At 47.1% G+C, this 17,644-nt stretch overlaps 1 protein-coding gene across 3 annotated transcripts in view; it reads right to left on the bottom strand.

The window, feature by feature from the left end:
- Positions 1-966: 966 nt before the first annotated feature.
- LOC119174646 (major facilitator superfamily domain-containing protein 6) overlaps positions 967-17,644 on the bottom strand; it is a 26,966-nt gene continuing 10,288 nt past the window's right edge. The window contains exons 1-5 of one of the 3 annotated variants that reach the window (XM_037425636.2): positions 16,136-16,486; positions 9,992-10,095; positions 3,503-4,789; positions 2,511-2,663; positions 967-1,535 (exon numbers count right to left, since the gene is read on the bottom strand). In XM_037425636.2, coding sequence (XP_037281533.2) covers positions 1,408-1,535; positions 2,511-2,663; positions 3,503-4,789; positions 9,992-10,095; positions 16,136-16,224 — 1,761 coding nt within the window. In that variant the 5' untranslated portion in view covers positions 16,225-16,486 and the 3' untranslated portion in view covers positions 967-1,407. Of the gene's footprint in view, positions 1,549-2,510; positions 2,664-3,502; positions 4,790-9,991; positions 10,096-16,135; positions 16,487-17,644 lie in introns of those variants that run through there. The other 2 variants (XM_037425635.2, XM_075895333.1) reach the window with 2 other exon arrangements.

The following is a 17,644-nucleotide window of genomic DNA, read 5'->3' as shown; positions in this document are numbered from 1 at the left end:
CAACATCTAGCATTGGAAAGCAAACATCGCCGACTCCTTATAAAATACACGTCATCTCATCAACCACATTACATGCACACTTTACAATCTCAATCCGCACAGTACATATATGTAACGCGCACATAACACTGCGACAGGCAGTTTTAAACGGTCAAAGTAAGGTATCTTGACATCCAAACCAGACAAGAGTCAAAAGGTACGGTTGAAGCTTCAGAAAGATGAAAAATATTTGAACAGCCAAGGTCGTTAGAGAGCACGTTTCCACAAGTACACTTGACCAGTAAAAAAAAACAGTCCACTTTTTAAAAACGCAAGCTCCAGAGAGGTCCATCATTCAACATTTCTTTCGCATCTTAACATCATCATTGTTGAGATTAAACAGAGGCGGCCGTCATTTTATGAACATAATGTGAATTTCTCTTCCCCAAAACACAATGTTCGACCAGTTGTTATAGCGTGCTTTGGAGTTTGGAAGCAAGCAAAAGTCTCAGGACGACGAAAGGCATCATCTTCTCACATGTCTCTGTCTTCCTGACTAGTTTGATTGCACAGAGCTTCGATATATGCATTTCTATAGAGCTTAAATTAGATGTATCGAAGAACTGTTTTGCCCATATTTTGCGGAAGAACATCATTTTTCCGCAGAAAGGATTATATATATATCCCCAGTATTTGCAACAACGAGCACGAAACTTGCACGCCATTAAAAATGTAGACTTGGATTGAGCGAAAAGGAACTTGCATAACTCAAGTCGAAACTACCAACACAGCACATAAGCACATAATGCTAAAGCACACAGTGTGACACACCAGCACGTTTTTTCTTCGGCAATGTAAAATGGATGAGTACCTTCGCATAGTATCTTATGCCAGATATTATATTGAGGCATGCAGTAAGAACCACAGGCACGAATACACGCACACAGCCAAACACCATTCATAAATTTTCGTTCAGAGGTGTCTCAACGGCTAACACGGTGTGGATAGAAGTGACCGAGTAATGAAACAGATTCCAGTAGTGTCCTCGAAGACCCGAGGCCTCCTCCGAGAGCGACGTTTGCCCAGTTTCCAACATCATTGCAGCTATTCCCTAGAAAAGTATGTAGAGATCTTCGCATGGTAAGTTATGCCAAACGTTATGGCAAGACAAAGCATGCCGTGAAAACCACATGCACGTGACACGCACGCATCCGTATACAGTATTCGAAGGTTTGAGTTCACAGGCTTCTTAGCGGCTAACTAGCCGTGAATAGCATGTCACTGAGTACTGGTGGTATAGATCCTTTCAATGCCCTCGAAGATCCTTGGTTCCTTTGAGGGCGGTGGTGGATCAGGTGGATATCTTCTCACAGCCGTTCCCTGAACAGCAGCAAGCGGCAGGCACAGATCGAAACCCGCAACCGATTGTCAGAAGTAAGTGTGTTCTACACATTCATTGTTGGCAGCACTGTCACACTTGCGGGCACTACCGTTCTTCATCGGCTCGTGACTCTTGGCCCCCGCCAGGCGGAGCTTCTCCGATTGGGCTGTAGCCCCTGCACGAGGAGTCTGGCGTAAAGACAACAGGGCAGGGCACAAGGCTTGACTTTAATAAAATTGCAGTAATTAAGTCACCTTTGGCTGCGATGAGTGGTGTAATTAACTGCTTATGTGATCTTGAAGGTACACTACAGAAAGAAAATGAGCAGATCGCACATAACTTGCCAGTCGATGTTACGAAAAGCATGGCAGAGGGAGGTGACTGCGTTGTAAACTCAGCTGTTCGCGTTTGCGAGCCCAAGCCTAACAGATGATCCCAAGATGATCGGAAATAGGTTTCTGTTGCCCAGTCACTAATTCGGCAAAGTAAAAAGTTTCACCATGGACACGTCGACTGCTGCCTTTGTCAACATTAGGACCGCATGACAATAAGTAATGTTTTTATAAAACTGGATAGCCTATGGTAACGTTTATGAACATCATAGGGTCCATGTGACAGACAGACAGACAGACAGACGGACAGACAGACAGACAGACAGACAGACAGACAGACAGACAGAGAAATGCTTTGAATTTTATATGCTTAAGCATAAAATTTTCGTACTTGATAATTTTTAGTCTGAACGTTTACTCTGGCACGTTTTTATTTTTACATTTCTTGATCTAATTCTGTAACCACATGCAGCACCGTTTATTCAGGTCCGTCACTAGAGGGGGATTATGACACCCCCTCGATTTGTTTTATTTCTTTAACTTTTCAGGTGACACATTTCTTTCTATTTTCTCCGGGTTTTTCAAAATTAAGCAGCATGTACTGGGCAGAAGAGCTGTTTTCTCTTCATTTGCAACAGTTTCACGAAAGAAGAGCATAAATGTGGCACTGAGACCTAGGAGGCAATCTTATTCCGCAATCAAAAGCCGGCATGAATACATCTGTTGCTCCTGAAGTTATACACAGCCAGCTCTCTGAGATAAAACAGTAACTGTGAAAGCTGACTACCAGTGCGACCAATTCTCAACACGATGCTCACCTAAACGACCTCGGCCCAGGAGCAGAAGGCACAGGTAGCTCAAAGTACATAAAACAGCGCACCCCGAAGAAACGTAGCCAAGGTAGCGGAACGTCAAACGGGCGCCGATTCTGTCGATGCTCATTCCACCCAGCATGTTGCCGGCTGCAACGCCTAAAATGAAAATTAAAATACCATAAGCTTAACCACTGGACTGAAATAGAGTGCATGAACACAATATAGTTTTTCTAAACACGAATAGTGAACATGTGCCACCACTTAGGCGACGCTAACCTTGCCGCCCCGTGCTTCTACAGTATGCGACTAACAGGGTAATGTGGGGTCGTTAAATTCAACTGTAGGAGGAACAGGGCAGACACTGTGCTTATTGAAAGAAGCAGCAACGAAAAATAAAGATTTGAGAAGGTCAGTCATTGTGCTGGATGTAAAAGTGAATGCACGGCTGATTGTAACGGCGAATAGCAGAGCCACACTTTTCCGGCTACACACTATAACTCCCAATAACCATGCCGAAAAACAGCGTTCAGCAGATGCATCGTTAAGCACTACTTACGAATGGACACTTTGTCTTTTGACCAATATACAGAAATCATGATGTAACCATGACAGAATGTTTCATTATCTTATAGTGTAAGATTATGGCACCATCTGCTGCAACCATTCGATCTAGAAAAGCTTAAGTTTTTTTGTCGAACTACCCTCGTACCTACAGTACTCACAGATTGGAATAGGACGCTCGGGATGCGTGGCCGCCGGCACAGATAGCACAGCTCGTAGTTTCTCGTGGAAGCGAAGTGTTGCATTGTGCTATAGAGTTAGGAGGAGAACATCTACGGATCAGGGTTGCCGCTTCCAGTCACCAATGAATCGACCTTTAATTTACAATGTTCACACTGCCAGCATAGCGCTGCTAGGCTGGCGCGCTTTCGCATGCTACCATAAAGGCAGATCGGTGCCCACTACTGATCCTAAAGAGTACAGAAAGCACTCACCGAGACCTTCCAAAGTCGAGCCCAAGATGCACATCATCGAGGCTGTCGTCCCAGGCTTGGCAGCTCGCTTGGCGAACACGGTCATGGCGGAGTAGGCAAGAGGAAAGATGGCGCCGCCAGGGATGTCCACGATGAGACCATACCAGGGGTTGACGAGGTACGAGTAGCCGATGAACTTTATCGAGAACGTCAGGAAAGCGGTCGAGTAGGAGAAGAAGTACCCAATGCGCTCGAGTATTGTGTTTGAGACGAAGAAGAGCGGAACCTCGACGCACAGGCTCATCACGGTGTTGCTAAGGCCGATCATCAGCTTGGAGGCGTGCAGGTCCTCTAGGTACCACGTGCTGAAAGACCAGAGGACACCGATAAGGGCACCCACTATGAATGTCCACACGGTGAACAGCACAATCTCGGCGTTGCCAAACAGGGTGGCGACATCCTTGAACAAGTTCAGGGACAAGTCTGCCGTACGCAGGCGGGGCATACGCAGTAGAAGGAGTATGTCCAAAAGCATGACTACCACAAAGACGTAGAAGCCCGGCTTGTAGTCTGTGTAGGCAGAGTTACTCGCTTCGTCGATCATCATCCCAATCAACGGGCTCACAATACCCCAACTAATGGTGCCCCAGAGACGTTGGCGACCGAAGACATTCACCTTGTCGCCCAGCAGCTCACAAACGGCAGCGTCGGTAACTGTGTACAGGGTTGCCGCGCACACCCACGAGACAACGACCGATACGGTGTAGATCCAAAAATTGCCGCTGTACACACTGGTATCGCACGGACAACGCAGTACGGCGTAGGTTTCATTGGCGACTCTTCCGCTAGCAGATACATTGCCACATATGCTAGACACGCCTTTTAAGTTAACAACGGTGTCCGATGCACCGGTGGCGGTGACGTCCACTGATCGGGCTTCATCGAACACGGTCAGGTTGCAGGAAAACGGAGAGCCTTCACGAGCACCGGAGACGACACAAGAGGCTGAACTTGAGTTAGATATCACCAGTTGACTAGAGTTGCAGTTTAGGTAGCCGGTGAATGAACTATCGGAGTGGGCCTTGATACTGGGACTGCAGAATACAATCCCGTGGAAGATGACCAAAACGACTTGAAGGAAGACAATGACAGCGGTGGCGTTTTGCGTCCGATCAATGACGAATCCGCATACGGGCTTTATGATGACGGCGGTCAGTGGCGTCAGTGAGAAGATGATGGCGATCGTGGCGGCGTTGATACCATTCTGTCGCCCAATCACAGCCAAGTAAGGGAACACGCAAGCTTGTCCTGAAAGATAAAAGAAAAACAAATAATATTTTGCGACATCAGACGACTTGCAACGTACACTCAACTGCTAGCTGCTGTGAAAGTTCCATAATGATTGGCGTGGATTGCTGAAAAGTATTGAAACATGTCGAATACATGTACGATGACGGCGGATGCAAATAAGTCATTTGCAAAAAGAAAAAAAAAACACGAATAACGGCATGCAGGTTGTCAGCTATAACTCAAATGTTCTAAAACTTGGTTCAACAGTTTGCACGAGACTCTCGGCGCCGCAGTCAGAATACGCAGTCAGAATAGCGAATGTATGCATTGATGCGCCAGAGTTGCACTTAAATTATGACGTCATGCAAGTTAGCATAAGATTTAAAGCAAGTCGCCTGCCTAAACAGGGAACTAAAAATCAGCGGTCAGTCGTGACGTCACATGCAAGATATGGCATACGGAGTAGAAAAGCTCCATTGGCGACTTGCGTGAACAAAGCACGGTTCTATACGAAAGTCTATTCATTGCAAATGTGCCGGAAAACGTGCAAGTGGTGACACATGGAAAAGAATTTTAGAATTATTATCGAGCTTTCTGAAAAAATGTCACTATCAGAGGCATGACAGGTCGTTTATAGTACAAGAAAGGCAAATATGAAGTCGATATTTATTCATGAAACAGCAGTCCAGAAACCTCGTAGTGCTACTTTTGTGCGAATAAAGTGCTTATTTTGAAATAAAATCACGTAATAGTGGTCCTCATCGCGTTTCAAAAGCTCAAAAAGCAAACTTCAAAGTTAAAAAGTTCAAAGTTAAAAATTTCAAAGTTCAATGGTCAAAAGCAAACTTCAAAAGCTCCACCTGAATGTAGTCCGTGTCACGTGAGTGTGGCCGGGCACAAGGTTTCGTGGCTTTACTGCGCGGCCAGCGACCCTATAGCAGCGGAGCGAAAATAACGGGAGCCACAGCAGCAACAACAGCCATTGCACTGTACAATTGCCTGCCATGGCCTTAAAGATGGCAGGCGTGCTTGGTTCAACTGGGCCCCGCTATGTGGCTCCACCTGTAACCCTCGGTAGTGCTCTTTTTTATAGATCAAACATGAAAGAACCAGCACTATTTTATGACGTCTCTTGATGCACGGAAGCTTTTCCTTATTGTAGCTAGTTTGATTATTAGTGATTAATTGTAGTCGGACGCTCTCACGTCATCGGGATCATGTCCAAAATATCCCTCGTAGTGCCCATCACGTGGTACACTCAGTTAATTCCTCAATAAGTAGGGAACTTTAGTTAATTATATCATCGTTTTAGACGTCGTCATACACTCAGCTTTCACTCTGACATAACTGATTATTTGCATTTAGTGTACCCTTAAGGAACACGGAAACCATCACATGGTTAAGAAAAAGAAAGAGGAAAAAAATCAAGATGGTTTGTATGAGACGCGCTCGTCAGTCAATGAACCCTCGCACATCCCTGCGTTCGTTCGCCCCTTCGCAGATAAACACTAGCACTACATTCGCAATATAAAAGATGTAAGAGTCGCTTGTACCACCCTGATTTGTCCACTCAAGTCAACAGCTATCGTAGTCACAAATAAGCAACAACATTTAATATTCTCTCTGTCTAAGAATGCACCCGCGAGAGCGCCAACGAAGGCGGAGTGCGAGACTTGCGGGGAGGTTGACTTGAATAGAAGTCAATCTGCAGCTGCTCAGCGCTCGACGAGCCGTGGAACAAGAACAAGAAAAACACAGAATTAAAGCGGGGCAGAGAAAGGGGTGAAAGAACGATTACGAGGCACGAGGAATGCTACCGGTTCCAGCAAAGACACGGCACACCCGAAATTTGGGGCGGGAGCCAATCTCGCCGGTTCCAGTGCGCGCAAGCACAAAGAGACTAAAATGTAGCCAAATTTTTTAAACTAAGGTAGTATCACAACTATCTTTAGCACGCTTACATAGCGGCCAAGTGTTTTTCATTGTAATAATAGCTAGAACTTTACGTTCCAAGACAACTATACGCTCGAGAATGAGAGACGCCATAGTGGAGGGACTCCGGAAAGTTTCACCATCCAGTGTTCTTTGAAGAGCACTGACGTCGCATAATACGGGCGTCTAACATTTCGTACGCGGGTTCGCTCGCTAGATTTCGTGCCGACCGGTTGTGCCCCAGCGTTCTCCGACGACAGCACAGCTGTGGCCGACTGTCTCGCCCTACGCCATCTCCTGACGCCGACAAGAGCTCTCGCCGAGTGGTGCCCCGCTATCGGACTCCTGCGACCATATCCATCTTTCCTATCTTCTTCTTACTTCCATATGTGGCTATCCCTGCGCCTCTCTTTCTTCCTGATCCTCTCTCTATATCTATACCTTTAATTCCTCCCTATCCTTTTCATCCCTCCTTACCCCCATCCCTCGTGAGCTACTGTTGAGGTGTCCTCCCCCTGAGAGACAGCTACGGTGCTCACTTTTATCTTCTTTTCATTTAAGAATCACTTCCCTCCTCGCATTTTGCCCCCATCGGCGCCACGTTTTCACTTTCCTTGAAATACAAAACATACAAAAATACAAAAACTGTGGTATAGAATTTATTGGGGAGTGATTCATCAGGTTTATATTTGTTGGGGTTTAACGTCCCAAAACCACCATATGATTATGAGACACGCCGTAGTGGAGGGCTCCGGAAATTTCGACCACCTGGGGTTCTTTAACGTGCACCCAAATCTGAGCATACGGACCTCAAGCTTTCGCGTCCATTGAAAATGCGGCCACCGCCGCCGGCATTCGATACCGTGACTTGCGTGTGAGCAGCAGAGTGGCTTAACCACTAGACCATCGTGGCGGGCCGATTTATAATGTTATTGTACGATAACTTAGCAAGATGGCCCTTCGGGCCAAACTGGAAATATACGTAACTCAGTCCTCTATTATCAGGGAGGTTGCGGTGTTACGACAGTGTCATCTTTATAGCGCAACGCAGTGAACTTTAGTTTGGTGAAAAGCCAGTTGTTCCATACTCGTGATGTCGGGCGATTAGCACTCGCTGTAGAGCTCATGCTATAGTAGCGCAAGCTATGATTCCTGATGTGCGCTGCCCTCGCTATCGTTATTGAAAAAGAGAGAGAGAGAAACAGCCGTATATCGCTGAACATCTTCCAAAATCAGCAACTGTGAATTTGTTACCAACTCTTTCATCAGAGACGAGATGGCGCAGGTTTCGAGCAACAGAAAGAAAAAATAATAGAGCGAAGGTACATGACGTGAAATGGTCAACCCGGATGACCATTTCACGTCACGTACCTTCGCTCTATTATTTGAAATAAAAAAAGTATTAGTTTGAAAACCCAATTAACGCAGCTACGCAGGGCCGTAAATAAGGAAAGAGCATCATCTATTATTGCTATAGTTATAGTTGCCCTCGCTTTTTTGCGGTGACACACGTCGGAGCCACGGCGAATACCAAAGGTACGCTGTGCGTGCTCCCGAAGCGCGTAGCGTAACACAGTATTCGGTCATTCCAGCGACGCAGGCGGCGCCATGCAGCCGTGCTCCGAAGCTGTCACACGGGGATAATCTGTGACGCAGTGCGGCGGTCTCTCAGTAGTCATGAACCAACGAACGCGTCTTCACGCTCTGCGACGCTGACGTGCACGCTCGCGACATCGCCGTCTCGTCCGCCATTTCGACGCACCGTAGCGCCGCCTCTAGTCGCTGGAATGGTCGAACATTGTTGCCTGCATATCGCCAGTCTTGAACGCATATAGTTTTGAACTATGCGCGCATAGTTTTGAACTATGCGCGTGTGCGCCGGACGAAAAGATGGAAGATCTCTCTCTCTCTCTGCTCAATCTCTGAGCTGAACCGGTTAGTGCTGCCATCGCTATTATACAAATACGTACAACGTGTAGTAGTCTAAAGACTACAGTCTACTGCCCCGTCATTCCAGTAACAATATTAATGGGCGACTGTTTCAAATACTGGATGGTTACCAAAAAATAACATTTCAATTCGTAATGCTGTCACCAGACCTTGTCAATAAATGCGCCCATCGCAGTGAGGCAGAGCTCATGGTGCTCAGCTATCCCGAAGGTCACGGGTTCGACCCCGGCGGCAGCGGTCACATTTCGATGGAGGCGAAATGATAAGAGGTCAGTGTACTGTGCAATGTAAGCACACGTTGGAGAACACCGGATGGTCGAAATTTCTGGGGGCCCTCCATTACGGCCTCCTTCACAATCACATCGTGACTTCGGGAAGTGAAACCCTAGATATTATTATTATTATTATTACATATAAAGCGCTGATATGTAACGCAGCACACACTAACGCGATTATTCCAACAAGCATGTTCTTGGTTTGTATTAGTGCCTCTTGTTTCGCCCACGATGCGCATGCGCGGGATTTCGTTGAGCACCAAGTGTAGGTGTTACATGATTTTGGTTCAAGAATTTAAAGCTTTCAGTTGCGAGTAAGCGCTTGTGGTGTAGCCTTTCTTGTCCGTATTTTTTTTTTTTTTTGCGCTATATTCACGTTGGTATGAATCAGTACCCACTCGCTCGCCTCTCTGTTTTGCTTCACATGAGGTATCATTTCAAGCCCAAGCGCAGTTTCGTCGCCTCGGAATATGCACATATTGCATACGCTATATACGGTAAAACAACGCAGTTAACCATATTAAGCCGATGAAATTAATCTTGCCTAGTTTCAATGGAAACGGGCTAAATTGTAGGATAGCCATCCGGAAAGCTTTCTGGTTAACCTCCATATACCTTCTTTCTGTTTGCTTCTTTCCGTAGATCGTATACATGTAAACCCGTTACACTAATACAGGAAAATAAAAAAGGTCAGATTTGCTTTTTATTTAAGGAATAATGACTCACAATGAATATGCGGATATGCACACTTGTTAATGTTCATGAGCGATTTGAAGGCGTTACCTACGCCAGTTCAAGAGAACACACTACTCCGCGTGAATTACACGAAGGTATACATTTCAAGCGGTCTTTTCAACAAACACGAAAAATCACACGCACCTAACAAGTACATCTACTCACCGAATTAAATTAGTTGCATTGCTGTATATCAGAAACTGTCCTGGGCATGTCAAGGGCGGGCTGGCGCAAGCCAGCGAAACCACGTGAACGACATGACACGTGACTGAGTATAGAGGCGCACGAACGATGCGCGTTAACACACGGATGTGCGCACACCACGTACCTGCGAGGTAGAGAAAGAAGTGCGCCTTCAGCGGCAGCAGCTGCCTGTTGACGGACGCCGGCAGGTGTCGGGTCCAAAAGGATTCCATCGCCACGCCGCTGTCCCTGCAGGAATCGGCCCAAGACTGAGTGCGTACACTTGGCAGGTCCGTTCAATTCAATTGGATAGAATTGAACACTAGACACCACCGAACGAAGGCAAAAGCAGCATCGGATGAGGCGAGTGCTACATGCCGGCGGGGCCCGAACTAACCCCAACCGCGCACGGCGGAACGGCTCAGACCATACGTAAACCAGTATACGCTCATGCATAAATACGGCGTGCTTCGAGAATCTTTAGGATTCGCTATCTACGTTTTCTTCACAAATCGCGTCAGGCCTGGGAGCGTTGACAAATGCGCTCGGTCATTCAGCGTAGCACCACGTGTGTTCGACGCATACACAAAATACCCCTTATCGATAGCACAGTGCCGCCTTTACGGTTATTGCCACTCGCTCGAATGGAAGTGAAGGCGTACACAATGTAATCAGCAAGCTATCGCAAAGACAGATAGTGAGCTAAAGCCGGCAGACACCTTTGGCCCGATGCTTCCTAGAAGGTGATAGCGGCGTACCCCAAATCCGCGCTCGTTTTCGAAGATGACGCCCTTCAGGGCTCGCCTGCCGATGTAGAAACCTCGAGAGGTGGACAGGAAGAAGGCGACGGTGTAGTGAACATCGCCTTCTTACGCACGGAGCAGCATGTCACAGTTACGAACACTGGCGGTATTTCAAGTTCCCGTCCATAGACCACATGGCTTTGTAATAATCAGAATGTCACAGTTACGAACACTGGCCGTATTTCAAGTTTCCGTCCATAGACCGCATGGCTTTGTAATAATCGGTTAATAAAGTCAAGTTGGTAAGCTAACAAAGATACCATCCCGCATGCGATAAGGTAGATTAAACGCGTCACATGTTTATGAACCGTATATACGGTACATAGAATGCAGCAGCAGCTGTCAACCGTATACGCCGCGAAATATTTTCACGGCGCGAGCAGACGAGGACAATATAAGGATAAGCGCGTCGTGGTATATCTTCCATGTCTCCCCTATGGTGCTGTGTACGATTTTGCGAACGCTTTCGTCTCCACTGTGTTGGTCCAGTGGTTATTGTGATTGAGTACCGAGCGGCAGGTCACGGGATCGAATCCCAGCCGCAGCCGCCGCATTTCAATGAAGGCCGAATGTTAGACACCCGGATATTTTGACGCGTATGCAAATTAGAGAACACAAGATGGTCGAAACTTTCAGAGTTCGCTACTATACGGCATCCTTCCTAAATATATGGTGCATTTGAGACGTTAGACCCCAGCAATACTATTTGGCTTCTGAAAATTGCTTACCAGCGCCAACTTGGCCGCGGAAGGTGAAATTACTGCGTGTAATTCATAAAATCGGGGCAAGACATCGGACATTGGTGTCAATACAGTTCAAGATTGAAAGCACATCATGTCATGCGGCGAATTTGGAGTAAAATGCTGGGTTCACGCAGCTGTCAAACGCTTTAGTTTCATAACGTTACCAACGCCCGTCATGAAAAAGAATTTTCTCGCCGCTCTCGGTCTCTCTCTCTTTTGAAGAAATGGACGCAACAGGGACAAGAGTACCAGCCAACGCGAGTGACACGCAACTTTAGGAAAATAAGAGGTGTTAAGGTTTTCAGTCTGACGGTGCCATAACGAGGATGGCACGTGCGACGGGACCTCGCGTATACGATAGATTTTCATCGCAAATGCTCTTACTCGTTCCCAGAAAGTGAGATCTTATTGCCCGAAACAGCACACTGCTTACCGAGCATAGCGATTAAAAAAACAAAAAAACAGGACATCTCGACTCATATAAGCACGGACTTCAACCTATAAACTCATTCTCGCAAATCAGTCGCAGCACTGCAGATGGTACGGGTTGCTGAGCCAATAAGAAGACCGCAAATCACTCGCAATTTATTCATCGGCGCTGCATCGTCTGTTTGGCGCCCCCATGGCGTCTGTGCGAACTTTTTGAGCGAGTAAAGCGAACAGGCGGCAGCACCACAATGCGAAATAATGATAACGATAAAACGAAAGAAAACATGACGGCGTTTTTTGAAGCTGGTGCGCTCAGCCTCGAATTTAGGTGCAACTCTCCCTCAGAAGATGCTTTCAGCATTGTGGAGGCTGCAGGGCCGTTTAGCCAATAGGAAGGTCTAAAAGCCCCTCCACGTGTATTAATACACGCTGCATCGTCTGCTAAGCATCCCTATGGCGTCTACACGCACAAGTTCTGCGAGCAGACGACACCACTAAAAAAAAAAAAACAGAACATGGCTACACCCGTCGACGCGGGTGCCCACCGCCTCAAGTTTATCACGTCGTCCTGGTGTGACGCTTGTATTTGCTTTAGATTTATGTCAAGGCGCTTCGGCATCGATGTATTAGTGAGTACACGTTACGATACTTATGATCCAGGATCGAATTCTCGGAGCGTCAGACATGAAAGGCGCAGCTGAGCGAATAGTAGAACTCAATAATAAGGACAAGATATACTTGACACTTTGTCCATGACATGATATGACACCAATCGACAGCCGATTACGTTGTTTCTTTAGTGGTCAAGTAGAAAGCACTGGTTCGAATCGAAGTGGGCGGTCCTGTGTGCGTCGGTGCTGTCATGTTGCTTCATTAACACAATTATTGGTGGTTACCGATATGATAACGAAAGGCGTATTGCTTGCGAAGTGGGATCAGTCTATCACGTATCGATCTAAAGCACCACGTGCCAAACGAACGTCTTGCCAATCATAAAGCAACTTAATTGAGAACTATGCTTTGCTGTGAAAGCATGTGGCTTGCACACTTCGTAACTTCCACTCTGCTGCAGGCACCTGGTCATATTTATACCGAAACGTTTTTGTTACGGCTTGGAGGAAAGAAAGGTAAGCAAAGCTAGTAGCTAACCACGCTGCATTGTAAAGAGTAGTACAGACGTGACGCAACTTGCAGGGGCGCAGCTCCTCTCAATCTAACTTTGTCCTGCGTCAGGCGTAACCGGCAGTATCAGACAAACAGACAGACAGAGAAAGAGACAGACAAACAGGCACACAGAAGAACGGACAGATAGACGGATGCACGGGCGGAAGTACGGATGGACGCACGGACGGACAAACAGGCAGACAGACGAATTGATGCACGGACAGACAGATGGACAGACAGCCCAACAGACAGACGATTCGTTCCATTTATCATCATTCACTCCGTGGATATGCTGCGATATTTTTCTTTTTCAAAAGATTATTGTAACTCGTGAGCCAGAGGGACGCGTTTCTGTAGCAACCGGGTCCGACACACATTGACTAAGGTGCACTCTACTGTGGCTGCTCGGGCTTCAGGGAAATTGATGAAATATTTTTAGTCCCAGACTTGGTCTTGGTGCGAAGTAGGGAACGTGCGCTCGACATGGACGTGTCGTTATCTCTTGCAGTCACGTTAAACTATTTCCCGCTCCACGTTACCGGGAAAGGCGCCTTTATTCAGCTTATTCATTATAACGTTTACATTAATTACGCATGTCTCCTTCAGACGCGCGTCAGCAGATTATCATCGAAGCGAGTATTCGAAAGCCGCGTTTACCAGAGAAAAAGAAATTCAGAAGAAAATATATACGGATGCACGGAGAGACGAACGAACGAACTCAGGGACACGCAGACGGACAGACAGAAAAATCCGCGCCCATCAGAAGAAAATTCCTTCCGAACACGGTTGCACTTCCAGTTTCATAAAGCCCCCGCCGCAGTAGTCTTGTGGCTAAGGTGCTGACCCGCAGGTTGCGGAATCGAATCCCGGCTGCGGCGACTGCATTTCCGATAAAGGCGGAAATGTTGTAGGCCCGTGTGCTCAGATTTGGGTGCACGTTAAAGAACTCCAGGTGGTCGAAATTTCCAGAGCTCTCCACTACGGCGTCTCTCATAGTCATAGGGTGGTTTTGGGACGTTAAACCCCACATATCAATCAATCAACCAGTTCAAAAAAAAAAAAAAAGCTGCTCACTGTTTCAGTTTCCGCGTGCATGGTTTACGGTGAATTCAAACGACGTAGAAAGCTGAAACATTCGTCCCCGTATTCTGCAACGTCCTTTCACACAACGCACCACCTTGGCTTGAGAAAGTCGATGGTATCGTCGTCTCTAGGCAGAACTAGTCACGGCACATCGGCGATAAGCCGCAGCGATTCTCGAGAAGTGCGGCGTCATTCTCAGTATAGCAGCGGCGCTACGCTCTACTCGGTCAAGTGAAGGATGAAATTCGAGTCGAGACTTGTTTAAGAACACGGGGGTCAGGGGGTGCTGATGCCCAGCAATGTCTTATGTCTTGCCATACTTATACTTCTCATCCACCACCCGGGGGGGGGGGGGGGGTCTGATCGCGTTGATAACGCGGACGGACCATCGATTTGACCACTGGCCAAGCGCGAAAAGCCCGAAAAGCAGTGACACATCGGAAAAGGCATTGTTCTGCGAGTGCACCTCAGTCCGTACAACGAGCTTCAGACATGACTGAGCGAAACAGAACAGCGTCTGCTGATAACACGATCGAGGACGGCGCCTCTCGGGCAATCACGTGGGCGACGTCACGGAAATTTTGAGGAGCCAGAGAGCCAGTGTGGTGCATCGTTACGGCGCCGGCGAGTCTCCACGCGGCGCAGTTGAACCACGTGTTAGGTGTGCATATGTGAGTTTTTACAGTGTTCGCGCAGTTGTAGCGCCATTATGGCGAAATGTAGCGACCGCTGTGCCGCCAGCACGTGTCATCGTGCAACGGAACGAACCAGGAAGCAAGCAGCAAAAGTGACTCGGAGGTAAGTAATATTTTACGCATAGTAATTTAGCGCTTGACAAGGCACTACACGTGTTGGTGCTGTGGCTGGAGTACTTGGTAAAGCGCTTTGTCTACAGGCAACGCCTTTAAAGGTGGAGGCGCTGTTTTACAGGCAGTGTGTTCCGCTGAACGCGGAGCGTCAATTTCGATGCGACGGAATGTGTTCATTTCGTTGCCTACAAATGAATAACACCAATGTTGTACACGTTCCTCTATCACAAGAACGAAAGCTCGTTCCGTCCCGATTTCAGAACGAGTTCTCGTTACAAGTTTTTGTAATACGAAAAGAACACGTTTCAGTTACATTTCGAAAAAAGATGAACGTGTGGTTACATGAAGGTACATTTGACCTTTATTACATAAAAATACTTAGTTGGTTGATCGCTAAGCGAAACAACGTAAACAACTTAAAGCTCACTTCAAGCTGCCTATATTAAACAAATTCTACATCGCTGACAGGAGGTTATACATACGTAAAGTAATTATGAATAAACGCTTCGAGTCTTTTTTTTTTTTTTTTCAGTAACCACCAACCATATTACAAGCGCGCGTAACTGCAGCTTGTGTGCTTGTTGATTTTTAAGTCTCACACTTGTGGCACTTCACAAATCAGTCTTGAAAACTGCAGTAAAGACACTGCGTTTCAGAAATTTGAATAAAAATTTCCACACATGCACCGATATTATTAAATTTCTTGCACAGGAAACCGCATAGATAGAGACGATACTCAGGCGTGCAATAAGTGGCGATTCATTATTTCGTAGAAGATAATGTCCAGAAAACACCTTTGCAACTTATTGAAGCCTCTTGTTCGGTCGGCTAACATATTTCTGAGCATTTCTTTCTGCTTTTATGTTTTCTTTCTTCTATCTTTTCGCTATTTATACAGCTTTCTTTTTCTCTTTTTTCTGTAGTAGTTGTCTCGCCTTCTTTCTTTGCCGCCTTGTCTTTCTTCTTGTTTATCTTTTCGTAACCATCCCTTGTTTTCCCTGCTCCTCACCCCCACTGCGTAGAAACGCACCATCCCTGCGTAGAAACGAGTAATGCAGTAAATTGTATCACATGCACTGTCGGTTACCAGCTTATTATACGGCTTAGGGTAAATGCTGTAGGTTCGCCTTTGAAAGCAGAAAAAAAACAAAGAATCTCAATAGCAAGACATAATTCAACAGGCCCAAATAAACAAAAAAAAACACAAAGGGTAGCAATGACTCAGCATTATAAAGAAATGTAAAACGGGCATTCCCACCTCTTTATGGTGCCGGCCTCCTGCTTCGCAACCGTGCCATAGTCGTCAGCGCACGAGACACTGCGACGAACACTCTCGCGGGTAACCATCGCCGCGGCTCCGAGACGAGCAACTGGCGAACTTGAAACGGACAGCACGTGTAAGCGAGCCGACCGGTGCGCGCCAACATGGAACGACGCTGCAACAGGCCTTGAAGCTTCGCAAGACACGCAGTGCGCCGGGCGAGTAGGTGAAACGTGAAACGGACGACACACACACCGACGTTGCCGCCGACGCGTTACGCAGGCGTTGGCAACACGAGTCGAAAGCACGCACGCCACAGAATGCTCGTTGCAGCAGACATCCGCACCAGCGAGCGAGCGTCGCAAAACGCGGAGGTATACGCAAGGCTATACAGGCAGGTAACCACCTCCATCTTCCGTCTACGGGCCCGACGCACTGTGCAAACTGGATCGCCGAGGTGTGCGACACGAGTCTGCATACGACGGTCGGTCATTACGAAGCTAGAATCGAAGAACGTCTGATAGAAAGAACCTGCTTGGGAGTCGCCCAAGCCGAGAAGGTACGTCCGTCCATAGAGTTTCCCAAAATTAACTAGAGGGCACTCTGGCGCTGCGATCGTTCAGCGACCATGGGAATGATGGGTAGTACACACATTTGCCTAGTCTTCGTACTTGCGGGCGGCAAGTCGTACTTGCGGCTTCGTTTATTACTATTTACGGTTTCGTTTAGAAAGACAAACGAGCCCTTTTGAACTTAAGGACTTGTTCGAAATAGTAAGCTTAAAAGAATAAGGTTGAGGAGCGCAAACGTTGAACATTTGCTGATTTATGTTTTCGTGAAAAAACAGATCCAAGCCACACGTACACACACGGAGCCAGAAGCAGGCCAGAAGTACGAAAATTAGACAAATGTGTGTACTACCCACCATTCCCATGCTCGCTGAAGCGCCGTGTGTTGCAGCTCCCTTAGACACTAGCGCCAAGTTCTCTCTAGTAAGTATTGTGGGAAACTCTAGGCGTCCGTCATCCCCACTGGGTCGAGACGCGTGACTAGCATGGCGCCTAAGAAACACCCCGGCAGTTTAGACAGATTAAATATTGTCTCAATGCTAAACTCGAGATAAGTTCGCGGCAACATGTACATCACAGAAGTCTAATGAAAGAGAAGCCTTATTTACAGAGCGCATACGACGTGACACGAACATGAAGTTAAACTAAGAGGCCCTGACGTAATATTCGTGAATCCTCCGCATTTCAAGCATGCGCAGCGCCTCCAGGCGAAAGATTGGCAGAACATGTGGCGTGCATGCTAGCGGCGCAAGCTGTGCGAGCGTGCAGCCGATGCAAGCGCGTTAGGCTTCGCTTCTTCTGCGCGTTTTGTATATGAAAGCCGCGCTAAGTTGCGCAACTGTAGCGTATGCCCGGTGCGAAGGGCACACATTGCGTCACATGTAGCGGGTCTCACTTTTCCAGCATACGTACAGTTGCACCCGGTATCAGTTGGAAC

Source organism: Rhipicephalus microplus, chromosome 5 (genome assembly GCF_043290135.1).
Source record: "Rhipicephalus microplus isolate Deutch F79 chromosome 5, USDA_Rmic, whole genome shotgun sequence".
Lineage (NCBI taxonomy): Eukaryota > Metazoa > Arthropoda > Arachnida > Ixodida > Ixodidae > Rhipicephalus > Rhipicephalus microplus.
The sequence above is the reverse complement of the archived record's forward strand: the minus strand, read 5'-3'. Positions and strand labels throughout refer to the sequence as shown.